General features: G+C 55.5%; 1 protein-coding gene across 2 annotated transcripts in view; it reads right to left on the reverse strand.

Moving 5' to 3' along the window:
- GFRA1 (GDNF family receptor alpha 1) overlaps window positions 1–18,755 on the reverse strand; it is a 602,771-nt gene extending 584,016 nt beyond the window's left edge. Inside the window, exons 1-2 of one of the 2 annotated variants that reach the window (XM_069611899.1) lie at window positions 17,891–18,755; window positions 7,963–8,262 (exon numbers count right to left, since the gene is read on the reverse strand). In XM_069611899.1, coding sequence (XP_069468000.1) covers window positions 7,963–8,262; window positions 17,891–17,933 — 343 coding nt within the window. In that variant the 5' untranslated portion in view covers window positions 17,934–18,755. The remainder of the gene's footprint in view (window positions 1–7,962; window positions 8,263–17,890) is intronic. The other variant, XM_069611900.1, reaches the window with a different exon arrangement.
- Between the last annotated feature and the right edge of the window lie 334 nt (window positions 18,756–19,089).

Raw genomic sequence — 19,089 nt, forward strand, 5'->3', positions numbered from 1 at the left:
GATTTTTTCCAAGGAGGGGACTGACCCAGGCCCCGGGCCGCATGAAATGCCGGACGATAGAGGGTCTGGGGGTTTAGGTGCGGGGGTGGGGTAAAACGGCGCAAAAGCGTAGGGAGGGGCGTCCGAATGGCGCCACAAGAAACTTAAGCTCAGGAAGGGCAGGAAACAGCACCTGGGAAGGTGCAAAATGTAACAGCAAGGGGTCAGGGGGGTAACCCGGCCGCCCCCAAGAAGGAACAAAAGGCCGGGGAAGGGCGGGGGGGGGGGTATAAGTAAGCCAGGAAAAGGGGAGGCGGCACAAACCAGGTAAGAGCTCACCTCTCTCGGGTAGGCTCTTAGTGGGGAAGGAAAAACGTTTGCCACCCAACCCACCCTACAATAATAACGGAAGAAGAGGGGTGCAGGCAGGAGCCAGTACGCTGAGTACTCTCTCGGTACATGGTCCAAAAAAGAAGGAGCAAGCAGAAGTAAGAACGCCGAGTACTCTTTCAGTACACAGTCCAAGAAAAGAAGGAGCAGGCAGAAGAAGGAACGCCGAGTACTCTTTCAGTACACGGTCCAAGAAAAGAAGGAGCAGGCAGAAGAAGGAACGCCGAGTACTCTTTCGGTACACAGTCCAAGAAAAGAAGGAGCAAGCAGAAGAAGGAACGCCGAGTACTCTTTCGGTACACGGTCCAAGACATGTCGTAGGCGGCATGTGCCCAGGAACGAAGGCCCAGGGATACCAAGGACACAGGAGGAGCCTTGGGCAACTTCGGGACTGGACACAAGGTGCCCAAAAGCATATGGCAGTGTATTTATTTTGTTGTGTTGTATTTTCTGTAAGAAAATAAAATGCCTACGGCCTATAACGTTTCCATACACATAAGTTGTCTGTGATTTATTACTTGGGTAGGGATCTGGTAAGAGAAGCAAAGTGAACCCACACTACTCAGCCTAAATGCTTACGTAACCAGGGCAATGGGGGCAGGGAGGGCGGTGGATGCTGGTGCCACACGAACAAACAGACAAACGGAAAAGGGTGTTGGGGGGGCGGGGGTGACTTGCTCTGTAATTGATAGACAGACTGTGGGGGTGCGAGGGGTGATGGGCTGCACGCAAGTGGGCCTGCATCACGCACACACACACGGCCTGTCAGAAGGCGTTATACATCCCTCGGAAAGCGTTGGAGCAAATGGACAAATGTTAACGGTGCTGCCAAGCAGAGCACGTCCTGCTGCCGGGGGTAAATCTACCTAGAAGCCCCCTCCTCACCCTGTCACAGGGTGGGCAAGCAGGCGATCACTGGCGCGCAAGTGGGCCCTTCCTATTAAGAGGTGTGATCTGCTGGCAAAAGCTGGCCAGAGCAGTCCCTTCAGGAGGGGGGGACTTCGCACAAGAAACTCGTCAGAAATGTTTATAGTTTGAATCAAACTCAGGTTTGTACCAGGTCTCCGGAGAACACAGGTTCGATCCCCGGGTCCGCACGTCGAAACCTCTGGGTATTAAAAGCAAGCATTGGCAGACCCAATAGGTCTCGCTACGTAAATGTAGGTGTTCTTTCTTTTTTGGAGCAGGCTAGCTCAGGGGCAACACGTTTGTCTTGTAAGGAAGACAAAGCAGAGCAACAGAGGTTTGAATCCGGGACCGTGCTTAGAGACCGGTCTCCGGTTTAAAGTGTGTATAAAACATTAATTTATTTATTTCACTTGCATCACGCACATACAGGCCGGAGGTATTGAGGCGCTATTGCAAGTACAAGTCAATTGGTCAGACTGTGACATACAGTCCTGTTGTTGTTGCAGGGCTAGCATAGGTATCTTTACACAGCTTAGTAAAGTTTTGTTAACATAGTGGTCATGACATAGGTCAGACAAGTTTATCATACAGCACAGTGCAGTAATAGTAGGAATAGGTCTGACGTGTGGGTGGGTAGGGGTGGCTGGGGTTAAGAGAATAGTGGAGTCTTGAGCGCTTTATGAAAGATCCAGTAGGATTGCTCAGCTCTCTGGGTGGGTGGGAGGTCATGCCACAGTTTATCAGCAGTGTACGGGGAAGCTAGAGCCTACAGCTTTGCATCTTTTTACTTTAGGCACAATTAGACGGTCTGTGTAGGGCGCCCTGGTGGGCCTAGTGAAGCGAGCCTTGGGGATTCTTTGGGTGAGGTATGGGGGTGCTCTCTTCCAGAGGCACTTGTGGGCAATGGAACGTGTTTTGGAAGGGGCGCGCTCCTGGATGGGGAGCCGCTGCGCTTCTCTTCCAGCTTTGGAGATGTCTTCTCTTTTCTGGATATTGAAGGTGGCTCTGAGAGCCTTGTTTTCTATGACTTGAAGTTTGTGGCTCTTTCCAGCGCAGGTGTCTGTGAATAAGACATTGCAGTCATCCATTTTAGAGCCAGTGATTGCCAGCAGTTAATGTAGCAAGCAGCAGGAAAAAAACATGCCCTTTAACAGCATCTTTCACAAATGTATCCCAATCCTAGCTCCACTCACCCCTACAAAATGGCATCTGCAATAACAGAGCTTCCATCAAGAGGCGCCGGTTCTGCATCATGGAGCAGCACACTCGCCACAGGACCCCTCTCTAATATGAACCCCCAGGAGCTTTCTAGCCAGGCCTAACTTTTCACATGAGGATGCCGGGGAACTCTTTGGAGGAAGGTTCATGCTCCTGTGGAAACTGTTCTGAAAGGGTGCACACTTTGCAGTTAGGGATGTAAGTACAGCGTGTTTACTGCAGCATCTGAACGTGGGTGAACGTGTTCCACTACGTTACTTTTCAGTGGGCGTTAGTTGTTGCTCTAACTTGTGCCAAGCTGGCATGCCACGATCATTCCATGCCCAGGGGAACCGTTTTTCCAGTCCTGGTCTTTCCTTTCACAGATCCCTAGAGCCAGGTTCTTGAATCCAATGTGTCCAATTTCAGTGAACTAAGGCTTCCTGGAATACATGAAAGACCAGGACTGGATAAGTACCAGGACTGGACATGGGGTGTACCAGGACTGGACATGGGGTGTATGAGAACTGGACAAGGGGCGTACCAGGACTGGACATGGGGTTTTTAGAGGACTGGACAAGGGGTGTATGAGAACTGGACAAGGGGCGTACCAGAACTGGACATGGGGTGTATGAGGACTGGACAAGGGGCGTACCAGGACTGGACATGGGGTGTATGAGAACTGGACAAGGGGCGTACCAGGACTGGACATGGGGTTTTTAGAGGACTGGACAAGGGGTGTATGAGAACTGGACAAGGGGCGTACCAGAACTGGACAAGGGGTGTATGAGAACTGGACAAGGGGCGTACCAGAACTGGACATGGGGTGTATGAGGACTGGACAAGGGGTGTACCAGGACTGGACAAGGGGTGTACCAGGACTGGACAAGGGGTGTATGAGAACTGGACAAGGGGCATACCAGGACTGGACATGGGGTGTATGAGAACTAGACAAGGGGCATACCAGGACTGGACATGGGGTGTATGAGGACTGGACAAGGGGTGTATGGAAACTGGACAAGGGTCGTACCAGGACTGGACATGGGGTATATGAGGACTGGACAAGGGGTGTACCAGGACTGGACATTGGGTGTATCAGGACTGGACATGGGGTGTACCAGGAGTGGATATGGGGTGTACCAGCACTGGACATGGGGTGTATGAGGACTGTACAAGGAGTGTACCAGAACTGGACAAGGGGTGTATCGGGGATGTACATGAGGTGTACCGGGACTGGACAAGGGGTGTACCAGGACTGGACAAGGACTGTACAAGGGTGTACCAGAACTGGACAAGGGGTATATCGGGGATGTACATGAGGTGTACCGGGACTGGACAAGGGGTGTATCAGGACTGGTCAAGGGGTGTACCAGGACTGGACAAGGACTGTACAAGGGTGTACCAGAACTGGACAAGGGGTGTATCGGGGATGTACATGAGGTGTACCGGGACTGGACAAGGGGTGTATCAGGACTGGACAAGGGGTGTACCAGGATTGGACAAGGACTGTACAAGGGTGTACCAGGATTGGACAAGGGGTGTACCAGGACTGGACAAGGGGTGTATCAGGACTGGACAAGGGGTGTACCAGGACTCATTATGTATGCTATGCCAAACTATTGAACAGCACGTAGCGCTGCGAGGCCGCCACCTTGACAGTATTGTGCTTTTACAAATACCCAAGTAACATAGCATAACACGAACTGTGCATTTGCAGCCGCCGCCAGTATAGAACACGTCCCTTTTTATACAGAAAGAAATGCTCATTCTTCAAGAATGGCTGTTTCTTTTATTTTCTTAGGTAATGATCTTACATTTTATCTTTGAATTTTGACCCTAAATGTTGTCCGTGTTAGTAAGCATCCGCGTCCGTGGCCTTCCTTCCACTAACAGAGCCGCACTTGCAGGCGTGGTGCTAGGTCTGGAAAACTTTCGGGGCTACTGGACTGTGGGGACTCGGGCTAGCCAGCCTTTTGGTTGTAGCCCCTGAGATTCTATCTGGGGCTACAACCAAAAGAGCAGGGGCTGTAGCCCCCTCAGCGCCCCGCCCCCAAGTCACGCCTCTGCGCACTTGTAAAGTTTAGGCTGGCGGTGATCTGCACGTCTCTGCTGTTCTTAGTTAAGCTGTTGGTTTTATGGTCTCCTAAAATGCTAATCTTGTAACATCTGTTTATAGAAGGGCAGGCTGGCGCCCCCGGGGGCCCTTTACTTCTTGCGAGCACGCCAGCTGCCCAGGGGCCTGACCAATCGGCCCCACTTTACTGCACAGATGGATCAGACAATGGGAGTGTGAGAGGGTCCCAGCATTCGGAACAGGGGAGAGCGGGGGGAGCTCTGGGGAGGCAGTAGGGGGTTTGGGTCACTGGGGCTCAATCGAACTCAGTCTGGAGCATGCGTGTTTCTTAAACGAGTAGCTCGTGATTATCTTGAAAAGATGACAATTATGTAAGAATTAAGACATGCTTTGTGTTGCAAGTTCCCGGGACCAGCTGTGTCTCTTCTGCAGACAGCAGTCGCGCGACTCTCACAGTCAGGGACAGCCTTTATTAAAGTGGGTCAGTGCAGCTGTGGGGGAAAATGCGATCCGAATGCAACAGGCCTGTTTCTAGGACTAATGACATAAACAAAGGGGCGTTGCCTAAATGATCACCGCAGCTGTAAGGCTTGTATGGCCAACATCCCGGAAAGGGCGGGCGGAGCATCGGGGCAAGGTGCAGCTCGCGCTGCAAATCTGGGCACGTGTGGGTGACTGTTTTGCAAATCGCAGCTCCTTTTCGGGTTATGCCCTGATGCCAATGGGGCAACGTTGCAAAAGAGAACAGAACACGGCTGGGGTGTACTTACAAAATGCCCTACACTCGCAAGGTAACATTCGCCAAATTCGCCAATAGGCCAAACAAATACCCAGCTCTAATATTGAGAGCCAGGGAGCAGGGTGATAGTAGCATCCACTGAGGGAGGCAGGGAGCAGGGTGACAGTAGCACCTAGTGTGGGAGACAGGGAGCAGGGTGATAGTAGCATCCACTGAGGGAGGCAGAGAGCAGTTTGATAGTAGCACCCACGGTGGGAGGGAGGGAGCAGGGTGATAGTAGCATCCACTGAGGGAGGGAGGGAGCATGGTGATAGTAGCACCTAGTGTGAGAAACAGAGAGCAGGGTGATAGTAGCATCCACTGAGGGAGGGAGGGAGCAGGGTGATAGTAGCACCTAGTGTGGGAGACAGGGAGCAGGATGATAGTAGCATCCACTGAGGGAGGCAGGGAGCAGGTTGATAGTAGCACCCACTGTGAGAGGGGGGAGCAGGGTGATAGTAGCACCTAGTGTGAGAGACAGGGAGCAGGGTGATAGTATCACCCAGTGTGGGAGTAGGGTGATATTAGCACCCACTGAGGGATACAGGAAGCAGGGTGATAGTAGCACCCAGTGTGGGAGTAGGGTGATATTACCACCCACTGAGAGATACAGGGAGCAGGGTAATAGCAGCACCTAGTGTGGGAGACAGGGAGCAGGGTGATAGCAGCACACAATGTGGGAAACAGGGTGCAGGGTGATAGTAGCACCCACTGTGGGAGACAGGGAGCAGGGTGATAGTAGCACCCACTGTGGAGAGACAGGGAGCATGGTGATAGCAACACCTAGTGCGGGAGACAGGGAGCAGGGAGATAGCAGCACCTTGTGTGGGAGACAGGGAGCAGGGTGATAGTAGCACCTAGTGTGGAAGACAGGGAGCGGGGTGATAGTTCTACCCACTGTGGGACACAGGGAGCAGGGTGATGGTAGCACCCACCGTGGGGGTCTAGGAGCAGGGTGATAGTAGCACCCACGGTGGGGGACAGGGAGCAGGGTGATAGTAACACCCACTGTGGGAGACAGGGAGCAGGGTGATGGCAGTGCCTAGCGTGGGAGACAGGGAGCAGGGTGACAGCAGTGCCTAGTGTGGGAGGCAGGGAGCAGGGTGATAGTAGTGCCTAGTGTGGGAGACAGGGATCCGGGTGATAGTAGCACCTAGTGTGGGGGACAGGGGACAGAGTGATAGCAGCACCTAGTGTGGGAGACAGGGGGCAAGGTGATAGTAGCACCCACTGTGAGAGACAGGGAGCAGGGTGATAGTAGCACCCACTGCGGGAGACAGGGATCGGGTGATAGTAGCACCCACTGTGGGAGACAGGGAGCAGGGTGATAGCAGCGCCTAGTGTGGGAGACAGGGAGCAGGGTGATAGCAACACCTAGTGTGGGAGACAGGGAGCAGGGTGATAGCAGCACCTAGTGTGGGAGACAGGGAGCAGGGTGATAGTAGCACCTAGCGTGGGAGACAGGGAGTAGGGTGATAGCAGCACCTAGCGTGGGAGACAGGGAGCAGGGTGATAGTAGCACCTAGTGTGGGAGACAGGGAGCAGGGTGATAGCAGCACCTAGTGTGGGAGATAGGGAGCAGGGTGATAGTAGCACCTAGCGTGGGAGACAGGGAGCAGGGTGATAGCAGCACCTAGTGTGGGAGACAGGGAGCAGGGTGATTGCAGCACCTAGCGTGGGAGACAGGGAGCAGGGTGATAGCAGCACCTACTGCGAGAGACAGGGAGCAGGGTGATAGCAGCACCTAGTGTGGGAGACAGGGAGCAGGGTGATAGCAGCACCTAGTGTGGGAGACAGGGAGCAGAGTGATAGCAGCACCTAGTGTGGGAGACAGGGAGCAGGGTGATTGCAGCAACTAGTGTGGGAGACAGGGAGCAGGGTGATAGCAGCACCTACTGCGAGAGACAGGGAGCAGGGTGATAGCAGCACCTAGTGTGGGAGACAGGGAGCAGGGTGATAGCAGCACCTAGTGTGGGAGACAGGGAGCAGGGTAATAGCAGCACCTAGTGTGAGAGACAGGGAGCAGGGTGATAGCAGCGCCTATTGTAGGAGACAGGGAGCAGGGTGATAGCAGCACCTAGTGTAGGAGACAGGGAGCAGGGTGATAGAAGCACCTAGTGCATGCAATTACATTAACTATATGGTGAACTTTTACGATCTGTTATAACTGTAGAGAGCTGGCCACACCAGTGCCTGGCTACCTGCAGCCTCTGGCAATGGCCATATGGTGGCCTGGCAATGGGCAGACACAGGCAACGGGGACTCGCGCGACGCGCCACTGTCATCGTGTAGCGCGTAGAAGCACGGGAGACGCTTTACCCCCGAATCAGTGGACCTATTCATTTTATTCCACGCTTCTTATACCTGTCGGCACCCACCCCGCACCTGCACCGCGCGCGCTGGCAACCTGTTCTGATAATTTGTATCAGTGTGTTTGTGGCGCAGCAGCCGGCCGCTTCGAAGCGCTGCATGGAGACACACAGCCAGTGGGTTGACTGGGGGTAGAAGGCAGTAGGGCTGGGAAGGCAGCAGACCATGGGAACTGGTGTCGTATCTGCCGGGAACATCGAGGCCCTTGCAGCGCTCCGAAGCGGCGCGGGGCAGCACGCAGCGCTTGGCTGACGGGGAGCCTTACCCTGCAGGTTCTTGTACATGCTCCAGTAGATGCGCAGGCAGTTTTTCTCCTTCTTCATGCCCCGCCGGCAGTGGCAGTTGGACAGGGACTTCTGCTTGAGGGCCTCGGTGGCGTTCTTGCACTCGTCCTTGGCGTCCACCTTGCTGAAGTTGCCCTCCTTGCCTGCCACGCACTGGCGCAGCGTCCGGTACTTGCTGCTGCAGCCGGACTCCTTCAGGCACTGCTCGCTGGCCCGCACGCAGTCCAGGCGCTCGCCGCCGGTGGGCAGGCCCCTCACCTCCGTGCCGGACAGCAGGATGTCTGCAGGGGGACAGAGAGACACGTCAGAGGCAGCATGGGCAAGCATGCAACAGTTTAGCGGGTGCCACACATGTTACAGTTATCAATACGTGTGTGTGCGCGCGCGCGTGCGCGCGCGCCTGTGTGTGTGTGTGTGCGTGTGTGTGTGTACACACGCAGAGCTGGAGACCAAACTGGCCCGGCTGTGTCAAGAGATGGGATGAGCTCGGTTTTAAAAAGGGTATACAAGGTTTCATCTTCCAGTTGAAACATAGTTTTACACCAAGAGACCTAGATACACTACTATCTAAGAGTTATTCATGGCAGATACATAGCGCTTCTAAGCGCAGTGAAATATCCATTATTGTCCCATGTAATGCTACTCTATGTATCGACCTTCGACCTCCCGGTGGATTTTCAATAAATGTGGGCAGAGATTGGCCTGCCATTAAAAGTAAAACTGGAGACAGTTATGGACCGTCGCATGTGAACGAGCAGATTGGAGCCTCTGGCGGTCTAATTCGCCACTAAACTCCGAATGCCCTGTGCTTATAATGGCCGGATTTCTCAAGGGATCCTGGCTACGCTGACATTTTGCCGTCTGAATACGTAGGCGGTCTGCGGCCACTGCACGTGGAGCGTCCACAGTGCCTTGAAGGCGACTCTGCTCTGATAGTGAGGACTGGATGGAAGCCTTCTGGGGCAGGGTGAGGGTGGAAGCACGCTCTTCTGTGATTAGTAACTGTAGTATGGAGGGTCAGAGTGTTTTGATCTTGGCTTCCTTAGTCGGGCAAACAGTGGGATCCTGGGCAAATGGTGTGATCTCCCTGTGCAACAGCTCTCTTGCCTATACAATTTAGGAGCGCCTAGAAAGGGGATAACTCACACTCCCGTGTATACGCGCCTTTAAAAGGTAGGTATTGGCCTTTGCAATTAGTGGAGACTAGTTATGGGCCCTGTGACATGAGCACCTGCCCCAAGTCATTGCAATTGTGCTATAGGCCCAACGCATTTAATCCGGCACAATCTGCGGGGTTTGCTGCTACTCTGTGTAGCTGCACTAAGCAGGAGCCTCCAGAAAAAGGGGGTGACTTTAGGCGAGAGGGTGGAGGAGAAAGCAAAACAGTGGGGGAGGGGGTGGGGGGCGACAGGAAGAGTGAATGGGAGGGGAAGACCGAGAAGGCAGAGTGAGAATCAGGGCCGAGGAAGGCCAAGACCAGGTGGAGGGGTGGGGAGATAAATGGTAGGAGAGGGAGAGAGCAGGAGAAAGAGGGAGCAAGCGAGGAAGAGTGAGGGGTACAACAGGAATTGTATAGTGTTCCCGCACCCATGGGTGATGGAGTTAGAGGGGCAAAGGGTGCTGTCACTAAATCTTTCATGTTCTCTGTTATGGTCTGACCGTACAGGCATTGGTTAAACTTGGCATGCCCCCCCTCCGCCCCCCGAACACCATGGGGTGCTCCCCCAGAAGATGTGGAAAATGGAGACGCTGCACCCCTGGATGTTGGAGCCAATATGGGCGTTGCACCCATAGGTGCTAGGACTCTGCTGCCACAGGTGACTGGGTACTCAGGTGCCCAACGGGTGACAGGGCTCCCAGACAGCTGAGCTGGCTATAGCAGTGAACCGTAGCTATAGGGGTTAGTGTCTAGGGCTCTGGGGGAGCGAAAGCCGTGGGCGAAGGGGCCCCCTAAAGGTGCTGGAACTCTCACGAGGGTTACACCCATAGGTGCAGGACCTCAAGGGCAGCTGCGGCCATAGGAGCTGGACCTATTATTGAACTGTATGTATAGGGGACAGGGTTGCAAGAGTGCTAAAACCATAGGTGCTAGAGTTCCCAGGGCAGCTGCAACTGTACGTAATAGAGCGCTCTAAAGGCTGCAGCTATAGGTGTTGGGACTTGCACTGTTGTGACTCACGGGAAGCTGCACCCACAGGAGCGTGCATCTACCAGTGAACTGCATCTATAGGGGACAGGGATGTCAGGGGGCTGGAGGCAAAGGTGCTAGGCTTGTCAGGGAGCTGCAGCTGTGGGTGATGGAGCACGCTCAATGCTGCAGCTATAGGTGTTGGGAGCCCATAGGGGCTAACACTGTGACTCGCAGGCAGCTGCAGCCACAGGAGCTTGGATCTACCAGTGAACTGCATCTATAGGAGACAGGAATGTCAGGGGGCTGGAGGCAAAGGTGCTAGGCTTGTCAGGGAGCTGCAGCTGTGGGTGATGGAGCACGCTCAATGCTGCAGCTATAGGTGTTGGGAGCCCATAGGGGCTAACACTGGGACTCATAGGAGGCTGTAACTGCAGGAGCTTGGATCTACCAGTGTACTGCATCTATAGGGGACAGGAATGTCAGGGGGCTGGAGGCAAAGGTGCTAGGCTTGTAAGGATGCTGCAGCTGTGGGTGATGGAGCACCCTGAATGCTGCAGCTATAGGTGTTGGGATCCCCTAGGGGCTAACACTGGGACTCACAGGCAGCTGCAGCCACAGGAGCGTGCATCTACCAGTGAACTGCATCTATAGGGGACAGGGATGTCAGGGGGCTGGAGGCAAAGGTGCTAGGCTTCTCATGGAGCTGCAGCTGTGGGTGATGGAGCACCCTGAATGCTGCAGCTATAGGTGTTGGGATCCCCTAGGGGCTAACAGTGGGACTCATGGGAACCTGTAACTACAGGAGCTTGGATCTACCAGTGAACTGCATCTATAGAGGACAGGGATGTCAGGGGGCTGGAGGCAAAGGTGCTAGGCTTGTCAGGGAGCTGCAGCTGTGGGTGATGGAGCACCCTGAATGCTGCAGCTATAAGTGTTGGGAACCCAAAGGGGCTAACAGTGGGACTCATGGGAACCTGTAACTACAGGAGCTTGGATCTACCAGTGAACTGCATCTATAGGGGACAGGGATGTCAGTGGGCTGGAGGCAAAGGTGCTAGGCTTCTCATGGAGCTGCAGCTGTGGATGATGGAGCACTCTGGATGCTGCAGCTATAGGTGTTGGGAGCCCATAGGGGCTAACAATGGGACTCACAGGAAGCTGGAACTGCAGGAGCTTGGATCTACCAGTGAACCGCAGCTGTAGGAGGTAGGGCTCTCATAGTGCTAGGGTCATAGGTGATTGGGCACTCGGGGGGCTGCAGTCTTAGATGCTCTGGCTACCAGGGTGCTGCACCAATAGGGGCGGGTGCTATCAGGTGGTCCCCATCATAGATGCCAGAGAAATCAGGGTGACGCCGCTTTATGTGCAGTGATAGGTGCTTATGCTCTAACGTTGCTGGATAGGTCAGTGCTGGGGCGCTGAAGGATGATGCGGCCATAGGCGACAGGGCTGTGTTGCTATAAGGGCCATAGCTATGAGGATGTTGCTTGTGCTTGTACTCTAAGTGTGCTGAAGCCATAGGTGCGTGGGCCATTAAGGTGCTACCCCTATAGATGCTATAGATGCTGTGGCTCGGAAAGGTGCTGTGGTCATGGTTGGCTGTATCGGCCACAGCGCTGCTGCTATAGGTGCCAGTCAGAGGTAAGTGTGCTGTACCGATAGGTGATGGGACTGCACTGTTTGTAATACATAGACAGGGGCTCAATGGCCATCGGAAGCTCATGTGTGGTGGAGCAGCCATCAGGGACGCTGCCCTACTGGTGCAGCCATTGTGTTGCAGCCATAGGGACCGGACAAAACCGAGGTGCACCATCCAATGTTACCAGAGGGAACAGGAGGCTGTCCCCATAGTAGGGGCTAAGGCTAACAGGGTTCTTCTGGCAATGGTAGGTGTGTGGTGGAGCAGTCATCAGGGACGCTGCCCTACTGGTGCAGCATTGTGTTGCAGCCATTGGGGCCGGACAAAACCGGGGCGCACCATCCAACGTTACAGGAGTGAACAGGAGGCTGTGCCCATAGTAGGGGCTAAGGCTAACAGGGTTCTTCTGGCAATGGTAGGTGTGTGGTGGAGCAGTCATCAGGGACGCTGCCCTACTGGTGCAGCATTGTGTTGCAGCCATTGGGGCCGGACAAAACCGGGGCGCACCATCCAACGTTACAGGAGTGAACAGGAGGCTGTGCCCATAGTAGGGGCTAAGGCTAACAGGGTTCTTCTGGCAATGGTAGGTGTGTGGTGGAGCAGTCATCAGGGATGCTGACCTACTGGTGCAGCATTGTATTGCAGCCATTGGGACCGGAGAAAACCGAGGTGCACCATCCAACGTTACAGGAGTGAACAGGAGGCTGTCCCCATAGTAGGGGCTAGGGCTAACAGGGTTCTTCTGGCAATGGTAGGTATGTGGTGGAGCAGTCATCAGGGACGCTGCCCTACTGGTGCAGCCATTGTGTTTCAGCCATAGAGGCCAGACAAAACCGGGGCGCACCAGCCAACGTTACCAGAGGGAACAGGAGGACTGCGCCCATAGTAGGGGCTGGGCCTAACAGGGGTCTTGTTGCAATTATAGATGGTGGAGCAGTCATCAGGGAAGCTACCCAACTGGTGCAGCATTGTATTGCAGCCATAGGGGCCGAACAAAACCGGGGCGCACCAGCCAACGATACCGGAGTGAACAGGAGGCTGCCCCCACAGTAGCGGCTGGAGCGAACAGGGGTCTTGTGGAAATGATAGGTGCTGGAGCAGATGCCAGCACTTGGCCCATGTGTGGTGGAGCAGCCATCAGGGATGCTGCCCTACTGGTGCATCATTGTTTTGCAGCCATTGGGGTCGGACAAAACCGGGGCGCACCATCCAGCGTTGCAGGAGTGAACAGGAGGCTGTCCCCATAGTAGGGGCTTTGGCTAACAGGGTTCTTTTGACAATGGTAGGTGCGTGGTGGAGCAGTCATCAGGGACGCTGCTCTACTGGTGCAGCATTGTATTGCAGCCATAGGGGCCGGACAAAACCGGGACGCACCAGCCAACGTTACCGGAGTGAACAGGAGGACTGCGCCCATAGTAGGGGCTGGGCCTAACAGGGGTCTTGTGGCAATGATAGATGGTGGAGCAGATGCCAGCACTTCGCCCATGTGTGGTGGAGCAGTCATCAGGGACGCTGCCCTACTGGTGCACCATTGTATTGCAGCCATTGGGGCCGGACAAAACCGGGGCGCACCATCCAACGTTACAGAAGTGAACAGGAGGCTGTCCCCATAGTAGGGGCTAGGGCTAACAGGGTTCTTCTGGCAATGGTAGGTGTGTGGTGGAGCAGTCATCAGGGACGCTGCCCTACTGGTGCACCATTGTGTTTCAGCCATAGAGGCCAGACAAAACCAGGGCGCACCAGCCAACGTTACCAGAGGGAACAGGAGGTCTGCACCCATAGTAGGGGCTGGGCCTAACAGGGGTCTTGTGGCAATGATAGATGGTGGAGCAGCCATCAGGGGCGCTGCCCTACAGGTGCACCATTGTATTGCAGCCATTGGGGCCGGACAAAACCGGGGCACACCATCCAACGTTGCAGGAGTGACCAGGAGGCTGTCCCCATAGTAGGGGCTAGGGCTAACAGGGTTCTTCTGGCAATGGTAGGTGTGTGGTGGAGCAGTCATCAGGGACGCTGCCCTACTGGTGCAGCATTGTATTGCAGCCATAGAGGCCAGACAAAACTGGGGCGCACCAGCCAACGTTACCGGAGTGAACAGGAGGCTGCCCCCATAGTAGGGGCTGGCCTAACAGGGGTCTTGTGCCACTGTAGGTGCTGGAGCAGATGCCGCCACTCCACAAATGGGTGATGGATCAGGCAGGGGCGCTGCGCCCATAGAGAGGTGAGCTGACAGGGGCTGCACTTACAGGTCTTTCAACTAACAAAGGCCCGTCACCGAAAGCCACTGGAGGGCACAGTGTGCCAGTAAACACAACAGACAGGAATCATAAGTGCCGAGGACAAGGACTGTGCACCTATAGGTGCTAGAGCTAGGAGGAGGGTGGCGCCCAGAGGGGCTGCAGCCTCCCACGCTGGCACTATGAGAGCTCCTCTCCCATCAGCGCTGCATATAACAGGGTGGCGATGCCCTTGGGAGCTGGGGCAAGCAGGGTGGTGTCATTAGGGATGTGGGTAGGCTGCATTTCCATGGGGGTGTGGGGGTAGATAACCTCTGGGTGCCTACACTACCCGATTGTGCAGTGGTAGTGCATATGCTGTCTAGTGCTACAATGTGCATGCAATCTGTGTATTGAACGAGTCTGCGGTGTAGCAGCAGAGAGGTCGGCGCTGCAATGCACGTAGCGTGTTGCTACATTGGACTGGTCTTTAATGGGGGCTGCACTCGCCGAGGGGTTGCATTGTAGAGGAGGATATTACATCGGGTGGTGCTAGCACTGAGGGAGGGACACACCTCAGGGGTGGGGCGGGGAGCTAGAAAGGGAGCCGGTTTGGAATAGTGCCAGCCACTCGGGGTGGGCGAAAGATAGCCTTGTCCAGCGAAGGGTCTGGGGGCGCCAAATACAAAGAATGTGAATTTTAGGGGTAACTAGGCGGATTCGACAATATGGAGGTGTGGGGGCTCTGAGTTGGGGACGGCAGGACTAAGCAATGCTGGTAGTGCAGTGGGTCGAAGTACCTGCAGTCGGGGCGCACCCGCAGTCGGCGGGGGAAGACAACGCATATGGGGGCGGGGGGCGAGTTGAATGCTTACGGGGGGAATTGTGAGGCCTGGGAGGAGGCCAGACGAGGGGAGGGCAGTAGGGGTGGGAAGAAATGGGGGACACCCCGGCAAAGGTCGACAGGGCTCCGGTATAAGAAGTGGCCGAGTTAAGAAGTGACAGGTGAGGAACAGGTGAGTACAACTCGATGCAGACCGGAGACCTGAGGAAGGGTGCGGGGGCAGTTGGAGGACCTAGGCTTGGGTTAGTGCAAGTCCTGTGGAATGACGAGTGGGCAGAAAAGGGTGGAGGCAAAGGGGACATCGTTCAGCTTCTTTTTGTTTTACATTTCGACTCGTGCTCCAGAGTTAGTTTACTGTAATGGACGTAAAGAGAACGTTAAAAGCCTCCTGTTGGAATGAGACGGCCAGCCTGCAGGGAGCTGGAACTCTGGATGCCCGCTGGATACCTATGGACCCTTGTTTGTAAGCAAGTAGCTGACGGGGCGCAACCAGAGTTGCAAGGCAAGGAGGTGCTAACACTTCGGTTTCCCCCCATGGAAGTGATGGCTGTGCGGGCTGGGCAAGTGCTGCAAACCGCACACTGTAAGCCCCAGAACGTAAGTAATATAGGAAGGAATGTAGTGTTTTTAAATTGCTGACTGGCGGGGGCAGTTGCTGGGGGCCTCTCTGAGGCTCGAGGCCATTTTCATTTGAAAATCTTGAAAGGGCCTGACGCCGTCCCTGCATATGGGTGAGACCGACCTGTACAGCAATGGGAAGAGATAAATGGACTCACGTTTGCGGTGTGGCACGTGCACTCTGGGAGTGGGGAGCAGCAGCACCTGCACGAATTAAGCAGTGGCATATACCTGTGTAGGTAGCGAGGGGGGCACATTGGCGTCGGCCGCCTGGCGTGTAAAAGGGGGCGGGTGGAGAACGCATAAAAAGTCAGAACTTGTGCGGAAGGCAGAGAGGCCCTTCCCATGGACCCGGGCTCGCCTTCTTGAGTTCGCTGACTTAAAACACGCTTTGGTCGTGGCGGCACAAGGCCTGGCAAGCTGACGCCGCACCTCCCATGTAAATACAATGTTAACAATTGAAATACAGCTCTTGCGACCCGCAATTTTACCAGAAACGGGTAGCTACTGAATAAAGCCCTGAGGAAGACCCTATTGGGTCGAAACACGTGTAGGCTGATACTGCACAATAAATCCCAGCACACACCAACATATATGACATTGTGTCTATTTATGCTGCTGGCGCAGGTTAAGAGCGATTAACATTTTTGTGTGTTACCTTGTGCAGATGTGCAGTAGGCGGTTACATGTTCACATGCATAGCTACATGACGCCGCGATGTACATCTGTAGGTGGTTGCATGTACACACAGTTACAGGAGGCAGTCACACTCACGAATGTTACATGTGTACATGCATCAGGCGGTGACATGTACATTCATAAGGCGCGGCGTGAACTGTGTACATGTAGGAGTGCCTACATAGGCGCACAGACCACCACAGCGACCAGAACGGCCCCCCCCGACCCCCACCCCACCCACGCGGGCAGCTGGGCTGGTCCTTCACACAAAGCCCCGATAGTTTCTCGAAAGCCCCACTGGTCTGCCTTTACAATGCTCTGTCCGCCCCCTCCCAGCCTCAGCGTCCCCCCCTCACCCAGACCCCATGGGAACTTGTGTTAAAAAGCAACGTGGGTGGAAAGCTCTTTTGCCCTAGCTAGCCAGGGTGTGTGTGTGAATGGGGGGTGGGAGAGAGGGGGGTTAGGGGAGGGGGGGGGGGCGAGGACAGAGCGCTTTAAAAAGCGGCGACATATAAGATGTCGATATACTTGTATGCTTCAGGCAGCATGGGCCCGCACCCTGCCATGCTCCATCTATCGATCGATCTATTCATCTATGAACCCGCCTATCTATCTATCTATCTATCTATCTATCTGCTATCTACCTACCCCTCCCTCCCAGTCACCCACCCCTCCATCACACAACTGTCTAGGGCAATACGCATGTTAGTCTACCCATGTGCCCCTCCACCTGCCCCTCTCCCAAATCTTTTTGTCTTCATCCCACGAATCTACGTCTCCCTCCCTCAATGCTACCCCCACCCCTCCCTCTTTCCCTCTCGCGCTCTCCTTTTCTCCTCCCTTCTCTCCCTCAATGCTACCCCATCCCTCCCTCTCTTTCTCTCTGGTGCTCTCCTTTTCTCCTCCCTTCTCTCCCTCAATGCTACCCCATCCCTCCCTCTCTTTCTCTCTGGTGCTCTCCTTTTCTCCTCCCTTCTCTCCCTCAATGCTACCCCCATCCCTCCCTCTCTTTCTCTCTGGCGCTCTCTTTTTCTCCTCCCTTCTCTCCCTCAATGCTACCCCCATACATGCCTCTCTTTCTCTCTCGTGCTCTCCTTTTCACCTCCCTTCTCTCCCTCAATGCTACCCCCATCCCTCCCTCTCTTTCTCTCTCGCGCTCCCCTTTTCTCCTCCCTTCTCTCCCTCAATGCTACCCCCATCCCTCCCTCTCTTTCTCTCGCGCGCTCTCCTTTTCTCCTCCCTTCTCTCCCTCAATGCTACCTCCATCCCTCCCTCTCTTTCTCTCTCGCGCTCTCCTTTTCTCCCCCCTTCTCTCTCCATCAATGCTACCCATCTCTCACGCTCTCCTTTTCTCCCTCCCTCAATGCTACCCCGTCTCTCCCTCTCCTTCCCTCTCCCGCCCCCCCTCTCTTTCTCTCATTTTTTCCCCGTCCCACCTCCCCTTCACATGTTTTCCTCTCTCTCGCACCACTCTCTCCTGGCCCCCATCCAACTGCCGGGGCGCCTGCCCCCGACCCTCGTCTCTGTGTATCCCCACAGACCTCCCCACGTGCCCCCCGGCGCCCAGCAAGCACACGGGAAAGTTGCTGCGTGTGGTGGCATTCCGGGCTAGCCCGACATTACTGGGGGTTTCTTGTCCCCTTGAGGGCGGTAAGGAGGGGGAGTGGCGAGGCAGGGGGGCTGCTATCTGTCAGCGCTAACTTCGCCGGTCCGCGTCTAGATGAGACCGGTGGTTTGCCCCCCTAACCCCCCAGGGTAGCAATGCCCCCAAGATGTCACTTACCCATCATCAGCGGCAGCAGAAAACAGACGGTGACGCACAGCATCCTGCCTCCGTGTCCGCGAACGGTCCAAAAACACAAGTTTCAGAGTCCGGAGAGAGCGAAATCAGCAAAGCCAAATCCCTCGGCAATCCACCCGGGGATCCGGGCTCAGATCCATGGGGGGTGGGGGGCAAGGAAAGGGGTGCCAATCTCCGGTATGCCCGTCTGCGGTTCCCTGATTCACTCCCAGAAAACACGTCCCTTCACTCTGATGATCGCTGCCAGGGCAGACGAGCCAAGAGGCAAGGGGTCCGCCGTGGGTCAATTGAGTGTGGGTGTGTGTGTGTGTTCCAGAGGCCTGTCCTCTGCACCCCGGCGGAGTTTGCGCCCGGCAGCGCAGGTGCTCTCCTGCGCTGTGTCCTGCTGTGGCGGGTGTCCAGTCCAGGTCCTGTCCAGTCCCGCAGGCTGCTGGGGAGTGAGCCCAGGTCCTGTCCTTCTCGGTACCCTACTACTGGGCAGACACTCTGGGTCCTATCAAGTCCCACAGCCTGCTGGGGAGGGAGCCCAGGTCCTGTCCGCCAGCCCGCTCTGGAGCGGATCCTGTCCAGTCCACAGCCCACCGGGGAGGGAGCCCAGGTCCTGTCCCTCTCTGTACCCTTCTGAACAGATGTCCCAGGTCCTGCCTGCTCTGGCGGGTGTCCCTCGTCCTGTCCAGTCCCGTGAGCCCAGGTCCCGTCTCGCTCCGCGTCCTGCTGAAGAGGTGTCCCGGATCCTGTCCAGTCCCGCAGCCTGCTGCCGGAGTGTGAGCCCTGGTCCTGCTGCTGCGTGCTGTTCCTCCAGCAGCCTCGCCACCACCAGCAACAGCAGCCCGCAGTCAGAGGGAGGGAACCTGCTCCCCACCCCACCCTCCCTCCACCCCCACTCTACCCTCTCCCTCTCTGTGAACACGAGCTGCTGCTGCTGCCCATTAATGCCCCCAGGGACCTGCTCATTCCCCGGGACCCCTGCCCGCACACCAGCCTGGGGGAGGGAGGGCACAAGAGCAGCTTGGCCGAGGGAGGCAGGGGCACACAGCACCGGTCTCCCTGTATTTCAGAGAGTTTCCCTGATGTACAATGCCACCCCGCTTGTAGGGCGATATCTATTTTAGCATTTTAAACCAGCACTGGCAAATCCAATAGACCCGGGGTTGTGTAGCGACGGGGAACGCCACATACGT

This window comes from Ambystoma mexicanum, chromosome 8, assembly GCF_040938575.1.
Source record: "Ambystoma mexicanum isolate Mex_15411 chromosome 8, UKY_AmexF1_1, whole genome shotgun sequence".
In the NCBI taxonomy this organism is placed as follows: Eukaryota; Metazoa; Chordata; class Amphibia; order Caudata; family Ambystomatidae; genus Ambystoma; species Ambystoma mexicanum.